A 27468-nucleotide genomic window follows, 5' to 3' on the forward strand; every position below is an offset into this window, starting at 1 on the left:
GTGAAAGCAGTTAATTCAGTTAAATATGCATGTCTCCACTGGATTCAGATAGTCTGAGAAGACCTGAGCCAAACCAGACCCCTGTTGTGGTAGGCACTGGGAGGAGACTGGGAAACTCCTTGGAGTTCATAGGCTAAAGCCAGAACAGGGGTATGCAGCCAGAGAGGGAAGAATTATTATCTGTCTCTTTTTTTTTGGACAGAATTTGGGATAACATTTTGCAAAGTCTCAACATCTGAGAATGCTGGTTTTTGTCCTTAGACTCCAGCCATAGTCCTTGGATCTCTAGAACACAAGTTAGGTTTTACATTGGCCTGGTTGCCCTATGGAAGTACCTCTTTTTCTCTCTTACTGACCACAGAAATGCCTCTAGGTGACTGCCTGTGTTCCTAAATCAGGAATCTTGACTGGGGAGTGAAGATTAAATCCTTTCTTAAATGTTTAAATAGGAGCTGATCTCTTCTGGTGTTTTGGCTGGTAATGATCAAGTTCCTAGCTCAAAGGCAAAGAGCTTATAAGAGGAAATAAGAGATCTTCTAAACACCTATCCAGTGTCTTAAATGCAAAAACTTCTTTCCTCTGAATAAGCTTTTTTTTTTTTTCTTTGGGCTTGATTTTCCAATTTTCCAGAAGGTTAAATATGCTCCTTATCGATACTTTAACAGCACTTCCCAGTAGTAGATCCACTCTAACGGGAGCAACATTTTCCTGACTTTTAATAGAGATTCCTTCATTTTCCCTTGATGGGGAGGGTCATAGCTAACATATGACTGCTTTAAACTTTTAAATATTTAAAAGAAAGCCACACACTGTTTCACAGTGAAGAGCCCCCTCTCTGATTTAAGCTAGGTCCAACAGACTGCCCTATCATACTCCGAAGAAAGGCTAATCCCTGGGATCATTATATTCTCAATCCCGCCTTGTGATCTTTATAAATCTCTCTCTGAACACAGAGGATGGGCATCCTAGAGGGATTGTTATAAACGCTTTTTTGTACCAACGCTTGGTTCAAAAGGAAACAGAGCACTGTGAAGAGTCCAGGAAGAAGCAACTGTCTGAAGGTTTAGCTTTATGAAAGATTAACTTGCATGCTACATTTTTTTGGTGTTTTTTTTTTTTCCCCCCTCACAAAGGCTGTTTTTAATGGCTCATGTTTTAAATGCACACTGTTTAATTATTTATGCACCCTGAGCCATATTTTCTGTGTTTGGAACTTTTGCCGTGGCACTAACCTTTTTATTTCTCTCCACTGAAAGCCCACGCTGTGCTGTGGGCAAACAGGATCCAAAGGTCCCCTGCAGAAAGGAAGCAGCGAGTGTGTAAGGCCTGTTTAAACGTGTGTGTGAGATGGGTTATTTGCTTGATCGATTTGACTGATAAGTGAGGGAGAGGGGCAAACGCAGCAGCATCCCGGTGAAATGGTTTCAGACCCAGTTTAGAAGTCAGAAGATGGGACTTCTGTGTTGGGCGGTATTTTGGCCTCTCTCCTCTGCTTCCACATCTTCCTTTTTCTCTGTTCTGCCTTTATTACGTGAATGGAATGGCTTTGGGACAGCTTTTTTGTTTGTTTGTTTGGTTTGGTTTGGTTTGGTTTGGGTTTTTTTTTGTACAGTGGTTACAATAAAGCATGTCCACTCCTGTTTTGAGTGTTCATATAATCCAAGTGCAAATAATGGGCAGCCTGCTCTAGGTGACCCTGCTTGAGCAAGGAGGTTGGACAAGATGACCTCTGGAGGTCCCTTCCAACCTCAACCAGTATGTGATTCTGTGAATAAATATAATTTCAATGAATATTTTAAATTATTGAAAGAAAGTATAGAATTTAAGGCTTGGATTCCTAGTCCTGGGGTGGTAAGGAGGCCTTGGTAACCTGTCCTTGGTCAAATCACTTAACATCTTATGCATTTCCTGGTATGGAAATCAAAACAAATGTAATTGTTCTTCATGCAGAAGGTTGGAATGGATTTTGCACAGCTTTCACATCTCTTTACAAATTTTGTAAGTCTCTGTTGTCCTGCAAGTGCCAAAATTAAATTTTATTGTGTGCAAGGTTTTAATTATAACTTCAAAAAAAGTATTTTCAGATGGGTTTGCTAATGCGTGTCTACAGAAAATGATATATGGATAGGAGTGGTTGTAAAAAGCACTTGAAGCCAATTAAAATAATGAGAAAAGAATCATAGGAGCTGGAGCATTGCTAACAAGTTTCATGCTATCTAAGATTGATTCTTGATAAAGGCTTTGATAATGCAAATTTAGACCATGGCTTGGGTTAACTTGCCTACATTTCTAATGCAAGGAAAGTCAGGAGTGGGATCCTTACAAGGTGCTTACCTGTGTTAGAGACTTGTAAATGTGGGCTCATACACACATTGAAGTGCCGGTCCAGAAATCCATCCTTGTCCAACATTATATATTCGTGGTTTTGTCCCTTATGACCATTAGAGATTGGTCAAACCTATATCAGAGTAGCCTTGTTTTGATTACGTGCAACAAAATTCTGCAAACAGCAGAAAGTCCAGGATTACTGCGGAAACATGAAAAAGAAGAATGGGAAACGTTTACATAGATCTCCTCCAACGTCTCCCTTCCTGTCATGGCACGATCGTTCCCTATAGCATTTTCTCCATTCCCTATTATTTTGTCTAGTCCTATGAGTTCAAAAAATGGGTTTCCTGTTGCATTTGTAGGCTGCTCTACAAATTAGTGCATCTCACTGTCAGCAGGTTCTAATATTAAGCCTGAATTTCCTTTTGTTTCATCCCTTTCCTCCTATTTGTGTTCTGAAAAGCCAGCCATCTCTTCAGCTGTTGATGGCACAGTGCTGGGACCGAGAGGGGGAGTTTTGCTCTGCCTTTTGGCATTCAGTAGGCTCTATTTTACAGTGGAAACTACACTGATGTTGTCAATTACACCTGTGCTTGAATATAAAAATTAGCTTAAAAAGGGATAGATGCTGTAAATGTTCAGCATTGGCCCTGTGGGGAGGGAAAGTTTCTAGATCAAGTCAAAATTTGACTTTATTTGAGAACTGCAATCAGACATTGTCCCTTTTCCATCTGCAAAGTAATCTGCAGAATCTGAGCAGCTTTTCTCCAAGGGAGATGTCACAGCCTATTGCGAAATAACTCTTCGTTTTCCAAAACACTCTCGCGGCTCAATCTTTCCCATACATGGAGTCCCCTGTCCACAGCACACAGCAGTAGTGATACGCGCTCTGTATATAGTGTCTGGGGGGAGGGTTAATTTTTTTATATTTTTTTTATTTTACAAGAGAACGGGATGAGGCATTTTGAAAGCCCTGGTGTTTATTCCGGGAGAAATCCATCCAAGGCAAGTGAACCGTCAACACCTACTTCTCAATAAACAACTGTCAGGGTTTTTGAGTAAATGAGGGCTGCGTGTGTGGGTGTGTGTGTCTGTTGGCTATTTAATTACTCCATGAGTCTCCTCGTATCCCTAGTAACCTTCATGTTTTCATTTGAGTTACACCATAGCTTTGCAGTTATTTTTCCTCAAACCCTCGCTGCTTCTGAGACAAGATTGTTAGACAGCAGCCCGGCTTTGTTTGCTGCCCGTGTTACCGTAGCGTGGGCAGAAAATTTAAACAGGCACCTATGACCCCTCTTGTGTGTCTCAGGAGGGGTTTTGTGCTGCTCTGATGCCTCTTCGTCTTCCTCACTCGCTCTTGCATTAAGTCTTGCTCTCCTGAAAGGACCAAATTTTACTTCTTTCTCATCAGGATAAATTGGTTGCAAGTGAGAAATTTTAGTTCTTTTGTTCAGTTTACTACCAAAAAGCACTGTTGCATTAGCTCTTACTGCTCGCTCAACAAACAAGTAGACATAGCACACATTTCAGCTAAACTTTGTAGATTGTCTACTGGTCAGGGGTGCTGGTGCCAGGCAAACCCACCTGCCAGTAAGGAAAAGATGTTTTGTCTGGGTCCAGGGGTTGCTGTCCTGGTGGGAGTGGAAATTGGATCACTGGAGCTTAGACAGGTGACCCACTCCCCTTGTTTTCTAGGAATGGGATTCTCATTCAGTTACATGTCTTGAGATGGGACATGGACATCAGGTAACGTGATGAGCTGAGATGGTAAAAATTTAATTAGTTTCGTCCACCTTTTTTTTTTTTCTTTTATTTTAATGATTTTCAGCCTGTATTCCTTTGAAGAAATAGTGCAGGCACCCAGCAGGACCTCCCCTATAATTGGAAAAAAGCTCAGAAACATTTTCTTTGCTAAAATCGTGATTTATGTCATACTAGTAGTTAGAGGCCCCTGCTAAATTTGTGGATCAGTTTTACCCAATTAATCACACTGCAGAAGACTCTCCCTGGATGTGTCAGAGACCGGGAAATGCTGAAGTCAGTGTCAAATACAAGAACACAGCAATGGTCTCCAAACTCCTAAGTTAATGAGACCATGCTAACTTCCACAGTCCTCTGTGTGTGTGTGTGCTGGGTAAAATGTCTAGAGGTGACAGGAATGAGAAATTGGTGACTGAAACAAACAGAAAGGGCCGTGAGTTCTTCAAAGGACACACACACAAAGGACACAAGGCTTGGTCCATGCATGTGGTCAAAATCCATTGGCCATGTGGGTGGTGAGACTCTCACTCGCCGTGCCCAGTTTAGATATCTAACATCAACAGTGCTCTCTCCCTAGCACTATTCATAATTATATTTTATTTTTTCTCTTCTGTTGAACCCGTAAGCCTGGGGGACAGTGACCAAGAGTCAAAAATCCAGCTAGAGTAGGATATGCCCACCTCAAACCACCTTTAATCACAGCAGAGGAAAGCCTTTCTAGACTCACAGCCATCGTCAGCACTTGGCTGAGAGGGCTGAGTAAAGCACTGCTCATTAAAGGTGTGGTGATGGGATGAAGCCTCTCTGGAAACACCACAAATGGAGCAGAGGAGCTCTTGTTGGAAATAACCTACAGAAGAAGCAGGAGCAAAGGATGTCCAGAAGCAGGCGATGTTGCCGCTCCGTGGGCAGTGGCTCAGTTGCATTCTTCCTGTGGTCAGCTGCTGTACCCTGTGGTTAACAGAATAGCCATAACTCGAGCTTTTACTGATGAGCAAACCTCAAAAGACCAAATAAAACTTTGAACGAGAGGCTAGAAGTGTGGTCAGCTGAATAGCGTGGCCAGCTTGAATCTTGGTAACAGATTTTTTCTGTTTTCAAATGTCCATTTGTATAATGCAGCATTTTCAGGAAGAGTATAAGGAAACGTTGACCTCTGTTAACTTACAAAAAGAAGTTTGGGTTTAAATTTGAATTGCATGCATAAGTTTGTTCTTCTGTTTCGTTTTCAAAATGCTTTTATTTGCTTGGGAACAGTGAAGAAAAGGCACAGAGACAGTGGTGTATCCGAGATTATCTCTTCACACTTCCATGGTTAACCTCAAAAACGAAAGAGAAGACTTTCATGCAAGAACAATTCAAATTAAGACTTTGTAATAGTTTAACTTGATGGTGAGTAATAAAAAAATCCTCTGCTTCAGGCAGGAGGAATGAAAATAGGCAACCCCCAAAGGTTCACAATTTACTGTATTCAAAATGCATTTTCAAAGAACTGTAAGAATTTCTATTAAAAAAAACAAAACAAAACAAAAAGGTGGAAATCTTGAAAGCTTTGTCAGGAACAGGTTGGGCCTCTGCACATTTTATTGGTCAGGAAATGTTTCCGAAAGACACTTGTAAAGGCACCGTTCAGCCCTTTTGAGTCTGGTATGGAGAAACAGGGAAAAGGTTAAATGTGTATTACAAGGACACCTCTGTAAATTGGGGTATATTCATCCTGCTTCCCTTTAGATGACTTATTTAGGTGCCTGAATTAGCTGCTCAGGTGCCCTATGTAGTCAGTGGAGTGATTTAGCATTCTCTGATGTCTTCTCTGGAGGCCTCGTGGACTGCAGAGGGAACCCAGGCTCCTAAACCCAGTGTTGGTCGGAGTTTGGTTGCCAGAGCCATGCTCTGCGAATACTCTGCTCCAGCTGTACCAAGCTTTTCTGCAGATGGGGCTGGAGATACAATTCTTGCAGTATTTTAGTAGGCGCCATCCCAAACCTGATCTGATACCTGACCATGTCTCTCCAAGCTCCAGCCTTGGTAACAAACAGCTCAAGTCAAGGCAATTTGAATCCTGACCCAAATTTCTTATTTTACCTCTGACTCTAGCATTGACTTTCTGTGATTCCTAACTAAAAACTCTATTTCTGGAGAGCAGGAGCTGAAAGCACGAAGGCTTTGCGTTAGTCACAACCTTTTTCCTTCTCTTGCTTAAAGCAAAATGCTGATGAGCAGCAGACAGCCTTGCAGAGCTGTAGCCTGTGCCTGAAGTGTCCCCTCCTTGTTCAGACACGAGAAGCGCAACAAGTCTGCAAGGGAAGGAAAATCTAATTATATTGCACATGTTCTAATTTAAGTTGCTGTCAGTTGCTGGGAGTTTGAGCAGCAGAAACATGAGCTCACTTCTTGTCTGCAACAGTGTCCTTTTGCGTGATGACAAGTGGGTAGACCTGATAGCTTTTCTTGGTGTAATTACCTCAAGGGTGGATGACTGGGGATCTTCCCAGGTTTTTTTCTGTGAGAAAAATTTAAAAAACACCCACCAACACACTCACAAACAGACGCATGCAGGACAGGTAGAGCATTGCAGGTGTGCTGCGACCGCAGATGCATGGATAATCCATTTTAACATCACCACAAAGCTAAAGGACTTAAAAAACGCTCACTCGTAGGTTTACAGCGTAGAAATCTGTATGTCTGAGACTTCCTCAGATCCCAGCTGTGTGGCTGCAAAAGGGTTTGTGCTGTGTTGAAACACAGCCCCACGTTTCTTCTGCTGTGGCAAATGGGGATTCCAGTTGTGTCTGTGATACTTGTGGTCATTTTTGATGGGAAGTTGTCATTTCAGTCAGTTCAGAGCCTTTTTATTTTCACACCCACGCTGACACAAAGACCTTGGGCAATTCACTGAGCCTTCATATTTCCGTCTGTATTGTGCAGAACGATTCCTACTTCTTTCATGAAGTGCTTTGAGATTTATTGAAGATAGACTTTAGATACCAACAAGGTGTTTTTGCTCCATGTGAATGATGTGGTGGGTGTCATTCTGAAGACCATGATGGAAAACACATTTAATAAACTTTTGTTACTTGTTTATTCATAATTTTATACCTCCCTGACGCACGCAAACACACAAACACACTGGTTTTACTCACTGAAGTGGTGTTTTTACAACATGTATATCCATAGTTCCTGGTGGAGAAGGGCATGCAAGCCAATAGAAACAATTGCCTGTTCTGGATAAATTTACAAGGAGATGCCCCCAGATGGGAACATGTATGTTGATGAGACTGAAAATTTGATATTTGATACCTACTGCTGCAGTCCACCTGAGCCCTTGTCCATCTGACAAACTGAAATGTGTCCTTGGATGAGTGTGGAAGAGCTTAGGTCAATTTTTTTATTATACCTCTTGTACTGAAGCCTAGCCTTTTTTCGCAGCATTGGCTTCTCTTTAGATACTCCCTTCATCAGTAAGAGTAAATGGAAAACATGTTTCATGTGGAGAAAGAAGTGCCAGGAAGCTGTATTTCTCTTTTCTCTTCATCCCTGTAGTTATTATACATGCATGTATCTGGGATTCTCAATTGTGCCTTACCTACTCCAAAGGAAAAAGAAAAGGGGGGGGGGGGCAAAAAAAAATTTACTGTAGTAAATCTCATGACCTCTAGTCAAGGAAAACCCAAATTCTCAAATATCCATAACAAGCTGAGCAGCAGCAGAAATTACAAGTGCTGCACACTGAACTAAAGTCTCTGGCACTTTAAAGTGCACATTTTCCAGCTTTGCCCTTTCCATAGTATTCCACAGAGGCCACCCATCGCAACTGCTGATAAGGTCATGTGCATGGTGGGTGATGAATCTGCACTGATTTCAGAAGGTTTTTTCATCTGGTTGCAGAAAATAGATACGTGTGTATCCTTGGGAGAAATCCTTAAAGGGGAACTGTGCAGAAGGGTGTGCATTGCCTAGTGGAAAATAGAACAAATGGCGAAAAAAACACAAAAAAGAAATAATAAGTAAATACTTTACCTGGAGTGCAATAGATTTATTTTCCTTATTTGAAGTATGTTTAAAGCAGTCACCAAATAGTGTCTCCACCAGTGACTTTAATGTATGCAGCCTTTTTGTAAAGTGGTTTGAGATTTAGCTTTTGCTCTTTTTTCCTCCCCCTGGCCCCCGAAAAAACCCTAAACATCCTTCTAAACACTAAGTGTGACATTTGGTTTCAGGCTGAGACCTCCAGCAATTCAGGGGTTTGCATGTGGGTTCTTATTTTGAGATTGTGGTGCAGAATACAAAACAGCAGAGAAATTCAGACCAGAAAAGACTAAATCAATATGTTCTTCCTTATTTAAAACAGGGGAAAAAAAAAATAGAAAAAAAAAAAGAAAAAAAAAAAAGAAAAAAGCAACCAATGCCTAAAATGGACTCCAGGGTTCCTCATGTCTTCAGATCAAGGATGTTTTGGTTCCATGCTCTTTTACACATGTCTGTGAGACTTAGGTCCAGGTTGGATATCAGACTTGGTGCCTCCTCTTAAAGTTCAGGGCCGAATCTTGGCTATTTGGTGAGGACAGAGTCAGTCTGGAGGAATATTTCATATGTCTTTTCGTCTCAGAAGGCCATGCTCGGCTAGGGCAGAGGAATGGCAGCTTGAATCACAGCGGCTCCTCCTGTGCCACGTTAGCAGCCCGAGTGCATTGAGCCAATGGCATTTTGCTTTACTCACACTTGCAGAGCAATATATAGTACAACACTGCCCATCCTTGTTCCGCTGGGAACCACATCTCACCGGGCTTGTTGAGATGGAAAGACCCTTCCTAGCAAATCAACTCTGCTGGTACCAGTAGGACATGCCACTTGACAGCAGCAGGGAATATGGCAAGTGAAATGAATTGTTAAAAAAATATTCTTTTTTGGTGCCAAGGATGAGGAGGAATTGTTGGGATGAATCCAGAACTGAGGTATGTCTAGGGATGGAAATGATTCCAGGGGAAGAGAGAACAGCCTCTGAATAATGAGATTTATTACGCTTGGATATAACCTCCCAGAGGAACGGGTTGAAGACACGTTGCTGGAATTGCTTAACACCAGATTGGACGAAACACGGGGGGATACAGGAAGGATATATAGTTGCAGATTTTTAAGGCTAGAAAGAGACATTGTGATCACTTTAGTCAAACCTCCCATTGTGATCACTTTAGTCAAACCTCCTGCATGACTTGTACCAGGGGATTTGCCTAAATGTATTCCTGTTCCAAGTCCAATAGCTGTCGTGCACTAATGCATACTGGTTAGAAAAACACCCAGCCTTGACTGAAACGAAACTTCCAGTAATAGACAGTCCATGCTATGATTCTCATGATTGTCTATACTCCCTAGGAAAAATGTGGGCCACGTTTCTTGTCTCAGTTTTCCTAGCTTCAGCTTCAGACCCTGGATCTGTCTGCTAAGCTGAAGGACCTTCTGTGGCACTCTTGTCCCCACGTATTTTTTGTCCCTTTGATGTGTATCTCAGATGCTTGTAACACCAGGTTCACCTGTTCTTTAGCCGATCTCCCTCTCTGTCCTCAAGTAGCTCTTGGAACCACTTGTCTTCTACAAACTTTACCACTGCCAATCCTTCAGAATAAGTTCTGTTTTGAAAAGAAAGAGGATTAACTTTGCTCCCTTAGCGATGGACAATGCATTTTGATGTCTGAAAAGTGCACTGCCTGTTTCTGATTTACCCTGTGTGCCGAGCTGCTTGGATAGGGGATTATATCTTCGGTGTCAGTATTTTTATAGAGTTACTCAACTTGAGCACGCAGTCAGCACTTAAGAGGAAGCAATAATAGGGCTGGGAACGGTTTTGCTTCGTCAACATGTGCAGAGTGAAGAAAGGCACTTAGGTGAGTTACTAGAACAAGGGCAATTAAAAGGACGGTGCTCCGAAGTTCCGGCAGTGCTGCACCGTCACTGTCTGGTCTCAGTGTCTCCACTCCTAAGGGGAGCATGTGCATAGAAATCACTGAATTTCTGCACAAGTTCCAGAATTTAAGGGTTTCTCCAGACCAGATCTTCCGCATAGGATAAACTAAATCCTGACGCAGGAAAGCTGCAAGCTTGCCTGTTCTGGATGCTAATCCCAGGCATGAATTTACATTAAAAGGCATTCCACCTGCCAATTCAACCTCACGGGTGAAAGACTAGGACTCAGTAAGTTGAATTTCACCCCTGATTTCTTAGGTGGGAAGCTAGAAAAGTCTGAGGGGTCATTTAAGCACACACCTATGCTTAGCGTTCTTTGCAATCCTCTTTTCTAGACAAGTGTTCCCTGCCCACTCTTGTTCTAGTCTGTGCTGCGGTTGATTTACGTGTGTAGAAGCCAAACCTAAACTTGGGTCAGGTCTTTGATACTGCTCTACCTTAGAATCTGTAGTTAGCCTGGTGCTGTTCTTGTGAAAATGGCTGAGAAAGTTCTGAAAGTATAAAATCAAGGGACAATTAAATCTTGGGTTCAGCTCCCAAATGGATTTCCACTGGTGATTCACACTTAATAAAATACAGAAAATTGCATTTTATTTTGGTATATAAATACTGGTGGGGGGGGAACTGTGGCATTTAGAAGAGAGAATTGCTCCACCAGAAAACTCACTTCAGCAAAATGATGCAGTCCAGTTGAGCCTCTTTTATGATCTGAGAAATGACTGTTTTTATAGCACACTAAATAAAACCTGACATTTGAGCTGCAGGTTTATTAGTAAAGGTGATTTTGCCATCACTGGGGAGGGAGAGGAGGAAGAAGAGTTGGGGGATGAATATCAAAGCAGAGATGTGCGTCGTTCAGAAAAATCACAGTGATGCCCCAAAAATGTTTTGTCACTCATCATCACCTCATCTAGCATTGCCACAGAAATATCTTGGGCTTTGTTGTTGTTGTTGTTGTTATTGCTCCAAAACATTATTGCTAGCCTGGTTGAATTTTCCCCGGTGGGAAAGCCATTGCTACAGGTGTGGTGGGGAGCCTGGAAAAACATCTGAGTGGAAGAGGCATCTGCAGGGAGCCAAATCCAGTGGATGGTAAAGCTGGTTCTGACAGGAGAGCACTTGGGTTTAGCTAGGCTGGCTTGTGACGTTGCTGCTGCCCAAAATCACCTCTGTCACGGTCTTGAAAAGAGGACTTGCAGGTGGGTATTAGCATCCCACACGCTATGAGCAAATGTCCTTGCCCAGCGGGGCTGGGTGTCTTTCTTAAAACCTGATTTACGTAGGGGTGTAAACTAAAATCACCCAACTGAGGACTAAAATCCTGAACAACTATGGCACAGGGGCATCACCTTTCGTCCAGAAAAATGAGACTTCTTCCATGCTTTTGACATCTTCAACACATACAGCAAGTTTCTCCAGTTATTGGCTAATGGAGTTGCTGGTGATTCTAGGAGAAAGGGACAGGGGATCACTTTTGATCTGCCAACAGCGGTGAAAAATAAGCACAGGTTAGATGCAAACTGGGAGGATAAAGCTTCTGAAACTCCACTCATCCTGTAGCCTTTTGCAAACAGGTTTGAAAGGGTCCAGAACATAGAATCGTAGAGTCACAGAATGGTTTGGGTTGGAAGGGACCTTACAGATCACCGAGTTCCAACGCCCCTGCCATGGGCAGGGACACCTCCCACCAGCCCAGGTTGCTCAAAGCCTCATCCCGCCTGGCCTTGAACCCCTCCAGGGATGGGGCATCCACAACATGTCCCATCTCTGAACAGCACACCCCACACCATTTGCTAGCTTTGCGCAGAGTGCAGTGACTTTTCAGTGGAGGCAGAAATTCATCACATGTGACCTCTTTAGGCAGATTTTCCAAAGGGAGCAAAACTCCCCACGTTTTGCTGCAGATCGCTCAAGTTCATCATTTCAGGGTGAATTTTCTGAAGGCACTCGGTGCTCACTCTGAAGTCGTGGTGCAGGAATTGGCTCTTAATTCGGGGAGGTGGGAAGACAATGTGTATTTGACTTCTCCAAGTTTACATGGCCTTTAACCCAGCTGCGCCAGATTTCTGGACTTACTACTGATGCTGTGGCACATGCAGTGCTTCATGCTAGACCTTAACTGCAATCAGGATGCTTTGCAAGAATTAATCTGGCGATCAGTAACTGTTAAATGAAGTGCATGCTAAAAGAATGATGAGCTAACTGACTGGAGCTCACAGCTTTTATGAGCTTCTCTAAATCCCTGTTTTCAGGTGAATTCAGCATCTCCTTGACATTTAAGGAATCAATTTGTAATCAAATTATTTAACTCTAGTGGAAAGAATCACTGGCCTCAATGGAAAAGCCATTTATATTTGCCCCAGCTCATGGGAAGAAAAAAGTATTCAGGGCAACACTGCAATTGCTATACTAAATAAAGGATAAAAGGAATCTTTCAATGCAAATGAAGCACTGCGGGCTCTAAAAAAATTACAGGAGAAACTTACAGCATGCAGCTGCTCAGATCCTTATTTCCAATTTAGTAATCTTAGACATGTCAAAGCATCGGACGTTAATCCCAGACAACACCACAAACCTTTCAGAGATGGATACCCCTTAGTGCTCACATTTCTGCTTGTCCCAGTCTGTCCTGGGATCCTTCTGCTGTTTGATTTTGGTCAAGTCACTATACAAATATACATGGCTCTCAACAACTTGAAATTGCAGAGCAAAGTGAAAGAGCAGGGTGAGATAGAAACCTGAATGTGCAACATCGTACTTACACACCAAAAAGAGTAGCTCGAGTTCCATGGAACTGTACCCCTTCTGAAGGGATGGAAATATGTTTTTATATGAATAATAAACCTTTAATATCACTGCTACTGTTAAGTTCATTAGCAAGGCTTTTGGGCAAACGAAAGCATGCAGCTTAGCATCTGTGAGCCCTGGCTTCACAGGCGTAATGTCTGAAACGCTTAAAAATCTTTGTGCTGGCTTGAGGCCAAACAAGGACTGAACCAGGGTTATCCCACCAGATGAATGGGCAAATTTGTATGAGCCTCATTGTAGTCCACCTTAGCTGGTGCCCGATTGTTCTCTCCCAGCTGCCTAAACTGAGGTGGCAAACTGTGTTATGCTTAAACACGATATTTAAACTGCATTGTTATGTCGGTGGTGATGGGCTCTTTGTTGGAGATGACAGAAAAAATCCCGTTGTTTAGAGTTTTCCCAGACTCGGTGCTTAATACAAAGCCCTGAAAAGAGCTGGGTTGTTTAAACATTTGATAAAGAAAATATGTGCAGAGATGGATCTATCCCACTAGTAAGGGGCAGATCAGCCCCCAGCACCAAATCCTGCCTTTTATAAATTCACCATCTTGTTGCAATTTGCCCGAATAAAATCCTCAATCCCTGTTTGTGGAAAATGGAAGTGTCTGAAAGCCAGCAGAAGGTTGAAATAGCGTGCAAATTGTCCAGGTTGAAGCTGGTAGCAAAATTAATTTGCAATAACTTTGGAATTTATGAATTGTTGAGCAAATAATGATGCTTTACTAGGAATGCATGAAAAATTACAATTTGCAACCACGTGAGCATCTTTGGTCCTTTCAGTAGTCTCTGTGCATTGCTTTGTCTTTTCCGTAAGGATAAGTGCTTCAGATAGGTAATCTCAAAACAGTTAGGATGCAAAAGCCCCAGCTTCAGTTTCGCTGCATTGACACGGCTGCACAAATATCTCAGGGAAAGCAGAGATACATAGCAATGGGAGTGCAAATCTGGAGGGACCTCCAGCAGCTTTGGCAAAGGCTCTCCTGATTTGGGCAAGACTTGCACCAGAGTCTGTGATGTTTGTGTTTGGTGAATGGGCACAAGCAAGCGATGCTTTACTTTTAATTAACCAACTCCCACCCCATGCTGTGTCTTGCTCTCAAGTAGTTCCCCCACAGCTTTGTGTTAATTCCTGACTCCATGTCCGATGAATGATCCTTGCGCCTGTGAGTGCCGTGGTGTTTGGGCTTTTGAAGACCCGGGGAGTTGGGAAAGGAGTAAACTCTAGGAGCGATAACTTTGACAAACTGCTCTGGAAAATCTTCCTTCTTTGGGATAATAATGGTGAATTTTACGTTAGTGACTGATGATGTGGTTTCCATTAGTATTTCAATTGTAATTAAAGCCCCTACACCAGTTTTGAACCAGATTCAGTGGGGATTCTCAGAAGACACTACTACTGTTTGCACTTCCAGCAAGTTTGTGATCCCTTCTCCCTGGTTAGAGTCACAGAGGTCCTAAAGGACCTCCTAAAACTGTTTCAGACACTTGCTATTGTGAACTGACCTGACTTTATCACAGGCCCCTCCTCTAAACCTCCATCTCACATCAGTGACTGCTCAACCTGTAAGCCATCAGGCCAGAGTTAAGTTCCGCTGAACCTGGTGTCTCTTCCACTTGGCATCTTTTATTTACAGAGTAATAAAAGGAAAGGCTCAGTGCATCTACCAAAATACATGAAATATTTCCTACCTGTAGTCCTGATTAAAGCGTTTGAGTGAGCAGTTTGCAGCCATCCCATTGGGACACAAAAGGAAATGCTCAGTTTCGAGCAAAAGTATGAGATGCACTGGGATTATTTATTCATGTGGTGGAGCTAGAAATCTCAGTTTTTTCTTCCTCTCAAAGGGTTTTCTTCTCCAGTAACATGTTTTTGTGCATGTCTAGGAAGCAGAAACTGAAGAGAAAGCTTTTTCAAGAGGAACAATTCATGTGGAGCTTCTCCAGTTTTAAGGATCTCCTTGAGAAAGGACCTAAACAGGGTCTGATTTTTTAGAAGGCAGGAGTCCATTGCATTTTCCACTTAACCTCAATGCCTCCAGATTTATCAAGTCTCAAAAATCTCAGGTTGACCTTTCGCTAGACACCAAGGGTCTGTTTCAGCACTGTCCGGAGTAGTTTCGAGCAGGTATGAATTTAGACCTGCCTTTGCTCTGAGCTGGCCAGTTACAAGGAAGGTCCGCTTTTCATGCAATATCACTGCCATAGCAGAGCGCTGTGCCTGAGCTAACATCCTCCTCTGCATGGCTTGGGGACAATACCTGATGACCAAGTATCTAGCCAACCCAGGTGGTAAGCAGAGCAAATCCCCACATCTGTCCAAGCAGTCACAATCTCACCCCGTGGATTTCCAGTGAGATACCAGCTCCTGGTTGCCAAAATTGCTAACAAAAATGGCTTACAAGTTCCTAGACCACACAGAGGTATTACACAGTGTTTTGATGAGATTTATTCTTGCTGGAGAGGCAGGGGTGGCCTTGAGATAAAAGCAAGCACTTCCCAAGACTCTGATTCTAAGTGACATTATTCGTTTAGGAAAACCTTTCCTCTTTTTCTTCCCTTTTATTTTTTGTTTTAATTTTATTTCCAGCCTATGAAGAAGATAACAAAGGATAGTATGTCCCCAGAGCACACTCTGATGTGCCACTGTGGATGCCAGTCCCCACAGACACTACCGATGTTATTAATTTTTAAAACAAACTTGCTGATTGAGGTTCTGACTGCCTTTAAATTGTCTCTACAAGGAGACTGTGTACTAATTAACCCACAGAAACAATCAATGATGTACCTTTTTCAAGTTTCAGGGTGATTAGAATATGAAAATGAAGAGCACAATGGTGCAGATGTTTTAAAATCACAGCAGACAGCAATTAGTGACATGGGAACCAGCTGCTTATCTCTCCAGATAAAGCCTCTTAATAGGGAATTACACTTGAGGAGCCATTACACAGATGGATCCGCGAATTATTTAAAGAGGGGGCGTTGTAGTATTAACTTTGATTTGCAAGCCAGATTCCTGACAATTTGTATGTGTGTTACCTCCTCAAAAATGTGCATTTAGAAAAGAGGGTGCCATGCCCTGAAAGAAATCAGATTTTTTTTCAGGTTTCTCTAATTGCATATTTTATCGTTATTATTATTTTTAGTTATATTCATTTTTATTTGGATTTTTTTTTTCTTCTTATTGCTATTTTACTGAGCTCTTGATTTGGTTGCTGGCATCTCCTCCCACTTTTTGCTTTGGGACTGGAAGCAGCATGTGGATTTAGAGAGAAGCTCAGTCAAGGGAATGGGGAGGCAGTGTGAGACATCCAGCAGTTAAATGAAAAGAGTCCTTGAAGGATTGATTCTGCTGCTGGGTACTGGTTGCAGAGTAGGGTGCTGCTCCTCATGGGACTGATACAGTCTCATCCTCTCAGTTGCAAGGGCTGCATGCCAGAATAAATTGCTAGAGAGGCATAATCACATCTGCAGATGGAGGGTTGCACAGGTCAAGGCACAGCCCCACGTCGTCCTCTGCTCTCTGGCCAGTGGTCTTCAGTTGCCAGTATATGGGATGTATCCTGCTCATAAATCTACCCACCATCACCAAAGCTGATGATAAAAACTTAAGAGTTTGGCATTAAAATCATATGCTACTTAATAAAAGGATTCAAACTTTATATTTTTTAGTCTAAGGTTTAGCATGTGCTGCGTCACATTGCTCAAACTTCTTTGCAGTTATGAGAACTATTAGCTTCTTTATGTGTGTTTGATTTTCTTTAAAGGAAAGATGGGATTATTACCCAGTAAGCACATCCAGTAAACTGAATATCAAGAGAAATATTGACCAAGGGGAGATGTGATTAAATTGCGCAGGTTAAGGTACGCTTCTGCTTTCACAAAAGAAGAAGGGGCAGACTTCTAGTGGAGAATAGCTAGCTGCTAAAGAAAATCCCATTTAATGAAAGGGCAAACTACAGATAGAGGCACTGAAGTTTGAAGTATTTTTAGGGTCTCATAAACCAAAAAGTAAAGAAAGGTTAATCTTTCAGTTTTCATGGAAAAGCCCACTATACTTGATGCTGGCCTTGGCCATGCTGCCGAAGGAACTCTATTAAAAGTTAACAGCCCCTTGCCAAGACCGATGGAGCTGCAGTATATTGCACGCTTAGTGGTGAATGAAGTAATGGATTTCTGTGAAAGACACCAAGATGAAGGTTTCTGGAGGGCCCTGTTTGCCCTCACCCTGCTTACAGCTCTGGCATCCTCCACCAGCTCAGCAGAGGGTTAGTTTCGCTGAGCTGGGACTTGTTGGCTTCTTAGGGTAGTGCTCACTCAGCAGGGAAAATTGAAGCTTAACCATTAGGACCGATGGGATCAGACAGTAACCCAGATGGACACATGGGTTATAAAATACACTTGGCTGCATTACTTTCGACTGGTATACCAGTGCTTTGAAGTAAACAGTCCCCACGTATCCATTGCTGCCAGTGAAACCCAACCCGATGCGGGCAAATGATCTCTGGTTGCCGTGCTGCAGAAGGATTATTTTGGGGTGACATGGACGTGTCTGGCAAGGAAAAGCAAATAGTAAATGTTATGCTGGAAGAAGTTGCTTGAGGAAACTCAGCAGACTGTTACATGCTTGGGTAGATATATAGTTTTGACATCCCTCTTAGGAAATGGATTCCCCTGATCCTGCAGACTGGTCATTTTTTGAAGGCCTATTGAAATCAGAGTGGTTATCCATGTGATTAAATGCCTCCAGAGTTGGCACCTTTGGTGACATAGGCATATCTTTCTCGTGAATGGTAAGATAGATGTGGTGGTGGCCCGCGGTGCTGGGGTAATGACAAGGCTCTCGTTAGGGATCGGTTGGGAGTTGCATCATCATTTTATAACGTGCGGGCCGAGGAAATGATGTTGGAGGCGCCAAGCGATATATCAGCATTCACCGCTGATATATAGCTGGCCTCTCCGTTCTGAGCCCTTATTAACTGCCTTAAAATATGGATCAGAGGTTATTGCTCCTTTTAAACCAGGCATGTCCCCGTGTGTGGTGGACTTGGAGGGAACGGGATGTTGCCAGCATGTGATGTTTTCGTCACTCACTGCTGTAACCCTCTTTCTTTTTTAAATTCTTTTTTCTTCCAAATGAAATTTTTTAGGTCATTTAGTTTCAGAGCATTTTATAACTAAATTGGGTTAGTAAGGCCGAGATCTGTGCAAGAGCCTGGCCGCGTCTCAGTGCAGGGCCTGGGGGCTGAGAGAGGCCTCAGCCCCTTCTTTCAAGGGCTTTTCCAAGTCACAAATCCTGGAACCTCAGGAGAAAGATGTTTCATGTGAGGCTTGGGTAGAGGGCACCCACCTCCAGCCCTGCAGGGACATCGCTGGGGGCGGCCATCTCCAGCCACCTCCCACAAACCTCCTCAGGCCCCCTTGCTCTTTGGCCTGGGGGCAGAAGCCCCAGACAGCTGAGGTGAAATGAAGTTCAGGAACATTGTCATCACTTAAAAAAAAATAATAAATAAATCAAACTCTCAAACTTCAGTGCCATTGCTGCTGGTTTCCTTTCGACCCCTCCCTGGCCTCATCCCTAGGAGGTGGATGCGGTTGGGCTCCATTTTGTGAGGGAGGGTATCGGCGGCATCGGGGCTGCTGCAAGGTGGAGGAGGAAGAGGAGGAGGAACTGATTCATTCCCCCAGGGCTGTTTGTGCTTTCGGCTCTTTTCTCAGGCTGAAGAAGCCGGGTGTCACTCGCCCGCGACATCTGCAGCTCCACCGCAGCTGCGTGCTTTCATTTTCTCACTCCACAATTCCTGGAAATCTCTGCTTTCCCCAAGCGTGGCTGGTCCATGTGCACAACAGCTGAACTATCCACAGGATTTAACAGTCCCTGATTGCTCCTCAGACAATGGACTAGAACAGCTTCATGGTTATTGCCTATTCCAGAAAAACCACGTGCCCATTTTTACATGCACGTGAAGGATAGCCCAACATCAATTTGCCAGTAACGTGTTTGTTTACAGGTCATTAAATAATGCACCGTGGGCTCGGGGGTGCTTAGCACCCTTCAGATCCCTCTAAAGTTGCTCAGAACTGAGAACACCTTGTTTCCCAGCTCAAAACCCTTTTACACCAACAGTCTCCTTGCCCCAAAACCTTTGTTGCAAACATCCCAAGTGGGGATCTAACGTAATGCTGTTGATTGATAGAAACTTAATTGTAACAGGGTGTTTGCAGAAACACGAGACACTGAGCAGTTGTTTTCTATTGTTCTTTCCTTGGTTACGCATTTATTTTAGGTCTCTCATCATTTATTTGGCATTCGGAACGGTGTCATTACAGTTTGCTAAGAACAGTTGTTTGCAGTACTAGGTGTACAAAATCAGTTGCACAGTGTGATCCAGAGCTTTACAAAAAAAGCTCCTAAATGTAACAGGAGAAAACAAATGGCTAGAAGAGGTCAGATAATGACAGTATTTATTTTTTTTTTCCTTTAAGAGACTTTCCCAAAGGTTACAGTTGTAGCAAACATTATTTCTTTAGCTGGAGGAGGCCCACAAAGAAAAAAATGTAGAGTTTCTTTTCCTCTGTAACATTCTTCAGCATTAATTCTGCCCTTACTGCAACCTCTGCAGCTTGAAGAGCCACTGTCGGATTAGAAATCAGACTGAAAATATCTCTTCCCAACATTGCAAATAGCAGATTATTAAAATGGAAAGGGAGTAATGCAAATCTTAAACCTGCCAAGTGTGCCTCACACAGTTGACAGTGTGCATATGAATTTAAGCACTAACTTTCTGGCTATGACTTCTATGTGGAAATTTAACCAAGTAAATCTCTGTAAAATTTGGGTTCATAGGGAAGTAGACCCATGGCTTTTCCTCATTTGTTTTAATTTCCAAGATAATTTTACATTTTTCTTGTTTACAACAATGAGCTTAATTGCTGGTGTTGAGCATCAAGTTCTGTGAGGGGTTATTTTTTAAGGAAAAAGGAGGCTCACCAGGAGGCTGGGTTGCAGCATTCATCCATTGAAAGGGAATATTTTACTTGTGTTTTAAATTAAAAATCAATAGAATATGTTTCCTTAGCAATTTAGCATTTATAGAAATATTTCCATTGTTTTTAGAGTGGGAAAACAAAACAAAACTTGTTTACAGTGCATGAATCTAAATGCAAATTTGGCTCAAGTATAAGAAGACATTATAAAGGCTTCTAACCCTTACAAGGACATTGGTTAAGAATTGTCATTTGCTGTACAAATAAAGAACTGCAACCATAGGAAATAAATGGACTGATAAATAATTTTTTTTTTTCCTATTTATTTTCCTCTGCCTTCCAGGTTTATGACAGGCCACAAAAACATTCTGCTCTGCACTATGATCCAGGCCTCCCACAAGACTTCACCAGTGACACCTTAAAATCAAAGCACCAGCAGAAAAGTAGCAACCAGCACCATCTTGACTGGTCAGCGAGCTCCGATACTGGATCCACTTCTCAAAGTTGCTTCATCAACACAGAACCCAGTCGAGAAGCAGTTAGTGCCACCAAGGTCTCCGCTCCAGAACCAGGAGTTTCCTTCAGCAAATCCCAAGCAAAGAAGTCCTGCTCCAGCAGCACGTGGGGGCAGCTGTCGGCCAGTAGTAAAGAGCTTGCCATTTGCAGTGCAGTCCCATCACCCAACAACATCAGTGCGGCCACCCAGCCGAGCAGTGCTTCCGAGTGCAATGGGCTTTTGCCTCTCGGTGATCAAGAGGGAGGTGTACAGCTGGAGGCCACCGATCAGCCCACTGGGAGTGCAAAGAAAAAGTCCAACAAAAAGGACTTGATAACTCAGACCATCCAAACCACAGACATCGAATGGGTGAAGAGCACTCAGAAAGTCTTTGACAGCAAATGCCATGACAGCATGGAAGGCAAAAAGGAATCTTACTCGATGGACAGTGTGTTGGATATATCACCCTCGAAGCAGAATCCCACTTCTGCTAGCAGTTGTGAAAGTGACACCAGTCACGTACGAATTACTATCCCGATAAAGTCTCCAACAACAGATACATCTGGGCACAAAAGGAAAAAAAGGCAATCCACAAAATCTTCCATAGAGAAAACTATACAGGAGAAAAGCCTGCCTTCTGGACTTGCTATGAGCAATGAAGTAGCAAACAGGACTAGCTCTCAGCCTGAGGGGAGTAAAAAAGATCTTCGAGCCACAAAGCCAGGGAAAGTGATTGAAAATGAGACCCCCTTAGTAGCTATTGACACCGGTGTGCTCAGTGACAAAGCTCCCCCCAACAGTGCCACCAGACTCAGAAAACCTGTAGCTGTGACGTCCACTCTCCTACCTACCGATCTTCCCACAGTTGGCAAATTATCGGAGGTCCAGCACCCCAAACTTGCAGCTAAGCGGCGATGGACTTGCACCAAACCTAAATCTATCCTTCGGGAGACCTCCATGACAACATCTGAGAAGCTGATGGTGGAGCCTCCTTCAGCCTACCCCATCACACCATCCAGCCCTCTGTATACCAATACAGACAGTCTTACTGTGATCACACCTGTCAAGAAAAAAAGAGGACGACCAAAGAAACAGCCTTTGCTCACTGTTGAAACCATTCATGAGGGAACCTCCACCAGCCCGGTGAGTCCAATCAATCATGAATTTCCAGGAACAAAGAAAAGGAAGAGGAGACGGAACCTGGCCAAGTTGGCCCAGATGGTCCCAGGAGAGGACAAGTCCATTAGTGAACTCAAGTTTCACAAAAAGGTTGGAAAGCTTGGGGTCTTGGATAAGAAGACCATCAAGACCATTAATAAAATGAAGACCCTCAAGAGGAAAAATATTCTCAATCAGATCTTGTCCTCCTGCTCCAGCAGCATAGCTCTGAAAGCAAAAGTCCAGCCACCATCTAGTGCGGGGCCAGCAACCATTGATGCCAGACTAGGGAAGCAAATCAACGTCAGCAAGAGAGGGACTATCTACATTGGTAAAAAACGGGGCAGAAAGCCAAGAGCAGAGCTGCAGCCTCAACCAGAAGAACCTAAGACAGCCATCAAGCACTCAAGGCCTGTTTCCAGCCAGCCAGAAAACCCAGCAGTGCCTTCCAACCTGCAGTCACTTGTGGCATCGTCACCAGCAGCTATTCATCCGCTTTCGACGCAGTTAGTGGGGACTAATGGCAACCTTAGCCCTGCAAGCACTGAAACCAATTTTTCAGAGTTAAAAACTATGCCAAATCTTCAACCTATCAGTGCTCTTCCTACAAAAACCCAGAAGGGAATGCACACTGGAACTTGGAAACTGTCTCCACCCAGACTAATGGCTAACTCACCTTCCCACCTCTGTGAAATAGGTTCTCTGAAAGAAGTCACGCTGTCACCGGTGAGCGAGTCTCACAGCGAGGAAACCATACCGAGCGACAGTGGGATAGGTACAGACAATAACAGCACTTCTGACCAAGCCGAGAAAAGCTCAGAATCCCGCCGGAGATACTCCTTTGATTTCTGCACCCTGGATAATCCAGAGGCTATCCCATCTGACACCAGCACAAAGAACAGGCATGGTCACCGGCAGAAACATCTCATTGTGGATAACTTTCTCTCTCATGAGAGTATTAAAAAGCCAAAGCACAAGAGGAAAAGGAAAAGCCTGCAGAACAGAGATGACCTCCAGTTTCTGGCAGACCTTGAGGAGCTCATCAATAAGTTTCAAGTGTTCAGAATTTCCCATAGAAGTTACACATTTTATCATGAAAATCCATATCCCAGCATCTTCAGAATTAATTTTGATCACTACTACCCTGTGCCATATATCCAGTATGACCCATTGCTCTATCTTCGCAGGACCTCTGATATGAAGTCTAAGAAGAAGCGTGGTAGACCTGCCAAAACCAATGACACCATGACAAAGGTGCCTTTTTTACAAGGGTTCGGTTACCCTATTCCCAGTGGGAGTTACTATGCACCCTATGGAATGCCTTACACATCAATGCCTATGATGAATCTTGGTTACTACGGTCAGTATCCAGCTCCTTTGTACCTGTCTCACACGCTCGGAGCGGCTTCCCCATTTATGAGACCTACCGTGCCCCCACCCCAATTCCATGCAAGCTCTCATATGAAGATGTCCACTACTGCCAAGCATAAAGCAAAACATGGAGTGCACCTACAAACGCCTGTGGGAATGGGCCTTGGAGACATGCAGTCCTCTTTGGCTCCTCCAAAGGTTGGAGGGACAAGCCTTTCAAGTGGCCGACTTCACAAAAGGAAACACAAACATAAGCACAAGCATAAGGATGAACGGATATTGGGGACACATGAAGATCTGAGCGGTCTTTTTGCTAGCAAGTCCACTGGCTTCTCCAGCCATGCGATCAACGAAAGGCTAAGTGGCTCAGATAAAGACCTCTCCTTGCTCAATGAGAAAAGCAAGCATAAGGAGAAGCAGAAGTACCAGCATTGTGAAACCGGACACAAAGGCTCGAAGAGTAATTTTGAAGTGGATACGCTGTCTACATTATCACTTTCTGATGCCCAGCAGTGGACACAGAGTAAAGATAAAAGTGACTCAAGCAATGATCCCATTGACTCTTGCACAAAGAGATACTCTGGTAATACTGAGAGTAATGGAAGATCAGAGTCCCTGGACATGTTTGGTGAAATGAATTCCTCAAGCGAGAAGCGGGACAATGATGCAAGTGGGAATAAAAGAAGAAGCTTTGAAGGGTTTGGAACTTACAGGGAAAAGGACATTCAGCCCTTCAGGACAAACAGGAAGGACAGAAGTACTTACGACTCTTCAGCCTCTTCAGGTAAGCTCTACTTTATTCTGTTTTACCTTACTGCATTTAAATTCTAAAGCTGAATAAAGAGGGACTTACCATTTACAGCAAATATGTTTATGAGTCAATAACTCCTGTGGCTTTTTGTGATTGATTCCCATTCTGTATCCAAACTCTGGGGAGACCGACAAGAAAGTGGGTCATGCATTATGCCAAAACCTTTAAAAATCTTTGAGTTGTTACACAACTTACCTGTTGGCATAAGTAGACAGCCCTCTTATTGGCATCTGATGTCTGGGGTGGTTGTAGTCGTTGCCCAACCTTTAGAACAGCCATTGTACTGAGCAGAGAGTCTCTGCTATGGCCCTCCGAGCGTACAAAAACTATGTTTGTGGGATGGACCAGATGCATGGGAAGTTGTGGAGCTGGGTCAGTTGTCCCATGACTGGTGCTGATCCAGAGGGACCCATCACGGTGATAGCTGGGCTGAATATATGGAGACCTTGGGTACAATCCTAGTGTAAATCTGTCACTTCCAGTCGGCAGGTGTTGTGTAGAATAATTATCCTGACCACTGAGTGGCTGTGGGAAGGGGCTGGTGTCATGGAAAAAATAAACCCTAGTCAGTTGAAGAGTTTTAGGACTCATGACTTGGAAATCTAAGTTGGGTAGATGAGAAAGGAGGAAGCTCCTTTTGGCTGCGAAGGACATCTGTTCCTCTCCTGCAGAGGGGGAAAAAAAAAAAAAGGAATCTGACTCTTGTCTGAGAGACTGAATTGTACTTTATAATAGGGAGCTGCTTTTGTGATGACACAGAGGCAGGTGTTTTGCTGCAATATAAACGAATTTAACTTGGGAGCAAGCCCAGAGCTCCTTCACCATTAGGTATTTATCACAATGCAGATTTCACACTTGATTCTGGAAAAGGGTGAGCTTTACTGAACCAACCAGTGGTGGATGATATTCTGATGTGCTAAAAAAAGAGCTTCAAATAAATGTAATTCATAGCGTGCAAAATGAAAAGAGAATCAACTGAGAACACAGGGGGAGCAGGGAATTTGTATAACCTGCCAATGTAAGGCTCTTCAGTTTTTTATTGACTTGTAACTGATGGATATCCAAAGACTGCTCATGCTTAAGCCACCTAGACATTTCCAGTTCCTTTACTGGGACCAAGATCTGGACTACAGTGATGAAAATTGGTTTAAAATAAAAGCTTCTCCCATTAAAGCATTCCCATTCATGATATCATATTATATCAGACCAATTGTGACACCCAGAATTGAAACACACTGAAATATTGGAAAAGAGCCTGAATTTAGTCATTGGTTATACAGGGGTTGCTCTATGCCTGTCAAAGAACAGAATTATTGTCCACCGAGTGCTGTGGTGACTATTGTGTTAAGGAAGTTGTGTCGTAGCAGACAAGGGTTAAAAGTCTTCAAAATTTTTAGCAAGGCTATTTGTCAGGTTTTTTAGTGGAAATTACTGATTTCACAGTTTGATAATAGTTGCATTTGTAGCCTTTTAGCTTTCTGAACAGAAGAAGTTTGCTAAACCTGTACTTTCCAATTTAATATATCTCACTTAGTCATGGCAAATTGTCAAGAGAAAATTCTCAGGAAAAAAAAAATGAGTTTCCAAAGCGGGGGCATGATCCCCACCAGACTGACTTGGAAATAAGAAAAAAGTCCATTTTGTGTTATTTTCCTTCTGTTTATTGTCCATTATGATAAAAGCATAAGATGGAATTGTAGAACTTGGAGTAGGAGCTCCATCAGATTTGCCATTTGAACTTTTAAAAACGGTTCTCGTTTAAACTATGATGTTTATTTATTTTTACTTTTCATGACCACAACTGCACCTCGTTCTGCATGACCTAATCCATCAAGTCACAGATTATGAACTGGTTTTGTTGTTGTCAAGCTATTACTTAGATGGAAAAATCATCAGTAGTTAGCTCAGCAGAACCAGCTAACCAGAGCCATACCTTGCACTGCAAGGGAAAATACTAAAACTAAACAGCTCTGCCAAGAAAGTCCTGGAGCCAAGACTGCTCGTTAAAGCCTAGGAACATCTGTCTGCTTACGACTGTCTAAGATCACAGTGCAGGTTTTTTTTTTCTTGTCTGCCTTTGACCTTCGGTGGGATTGCCAACAGAGGTCCATACTTGAGTCTAGCCATGACTGTTAACCAGTTCCCACTGAGGAGGAATTAAACTTTTCCATTATAATCTTGACCCTCTTTCTCCTAATTCACCTTGCATTTCCCTGAGGTGGCTAAACAGTGGTTGACTAACCATAAAAATAAAAGATAAAAGAAAAAAAAAAAAAAGCCATGTGAGAACACACATCTCTGTCCCAGGAGGCAATTTCCATAGCCGATCACTCTTGCCGTTTGGTATTTGTCATCTTTCACAATCTAAAAATAATATATAACAGAGATAAGAGGAGACATCCTGATTATTCAGATGAAAGCTGAAAATAGATTTATATCACAATTTTGGTGTTATCTTTACTGCATGGGCATTTTGGCATGCTCAGTAATGCCATTTGCAACTTCATAGTGTGTTGCTGGAGATGAAATGCAGAGTGAAAACCACCCACGTTCGGTGGAGATATCTGTCATAACAGTGATGAGAGAACCATTTACTGCTCTTCAGCGTTCAGGTATTGCAGTTTGTTTCAGTGTAGTGTGCTGTTGCAGGTGCCATTGTATTGTTGTTTTTTTTTGTTTTTACTATTTTCTGTGTTGTAACAGCATTTAGCCATTTCAGTATTCCCTGGGGCTATGTAGTGGTCAAACATATGGTAGAAAAAAGTCCTGCCGTATAACCTTAAAGCCAATGTATGATTTTACACTTCAGAAGGATTAGGAGGTCAAGGGAAGAGTTGTCCCTCTTAACTTTGTGGAGGAGCTGGTTGTAGTGCTGGCATAAGAAATCTGTACCAGAGTGAAGGATCCCATGCAGGGAGAGCCACCAGCTGCCCCGGTTGGCCACAGCAAATCACAGAATGGTTTGGGTTGGAAGGGACCTTAGAGACCATCTAGTTCCAACCCCCCTGCCATGGGCAGGGACACCTCCCACTAGCCCAGGTTGCTCAAAGCCTCATCCAGCCTGGCCTTGAACCCCTCCAGGGATGGGGCATCCACCGCTTCTCTGGGCAACCTGTTCTACTGCCTCACCACCCTCACAGGAAAGAAAGCCATTACCCTTGCCCTGTCACTACATGCTCTTGTAAAAAGTCCCCCCCCATCTCTCCTGTAGCCCCCTTTCAGCACTGGAAGGCTGCTGGAAAGTCTCCCTGGAACCTTCTCTTCTCCAGGCTGAACAACCCCAACTCTCAGCCTGTCCTTGTACAGAAGGTGCTCTAGCCTCTGACCATCTTTGTGCCCTCCCCTCCACTTGCCCAACAGGTCCATATCCTTCCTGTGCTGAGGACCCCAGAGCTGGTGGGGTCTCATGAGAGCAGAGGGGAGAACCACCTCTCTTGACCTGCTGGTCACACTTCTTTTGATGCTTCTGGTCACACTTCTTTTGATGCAGCCCAGGACATGGTTGGCTTTCTGGGCTACAAGCACACATTGCACTGCACCAGCCTGGGCTGCCACTGGCCATTCATTAGTGGGGACTTCTGTGAGGTTTGGCTCACTTTATGTCTCTTGGGACCTCTCGGGGTTAAACGTGGAGTGTTAATTGCATATGGCAATTCCACTGATAAACGCTAATTGATAACTCTTCCCACCTTCTTTCCAATCACCTCCCCAAGACCTGTTTCTTTCTACTGTATTTTTCTGAAATTGACATTTTTTGTAAGATTACTTGTGCTCACATAACCCTTCT

At 43.2% G+C, this 27468-nt stretch overlaps 1 protein-coding gene across 1 annotated transcript in view; it reads left to right on the forward strand.

Annotated features, from left to right (window-relative positions):
* Positions 1-23654, forward strand: part of LOC104464855 (SET-binding protein-like) — a gene marked incomplete at its 3' end in the record, with an annotated part of 66146 nt that extends 42492 nt beyond the window's left edge. The window contains exon 3 of the mRNA XM_010077694.1: positions 20189-23654. Coding sequence (XP_010075996.1) covers positions 20189-23654 — 3466 coding nt within the window. The remainder of the gene's footprint in view (positions 1-20188) is intronic.
* Positions 23655-27468: the final 3814 nt, after the last annotated feature.

The sequence above is a fragment of the Pterocles gutturalis genome, unplaced genomic scaffold, assembly GCF_000699245.1.
Source record: "Pterocles gutturalis isolate BGI_N339 unplaced genomic scaffold, ASM69924v1 scaffold5843, whole genome shotgun sequence".
In the NCBI taxonomy this organism is placed as follows: Eukaryota; Metazoa; Chordata; class Aves; order Pterocliformes; family Pteroclidae; genus Pterocles; species Pterocles gutturalis.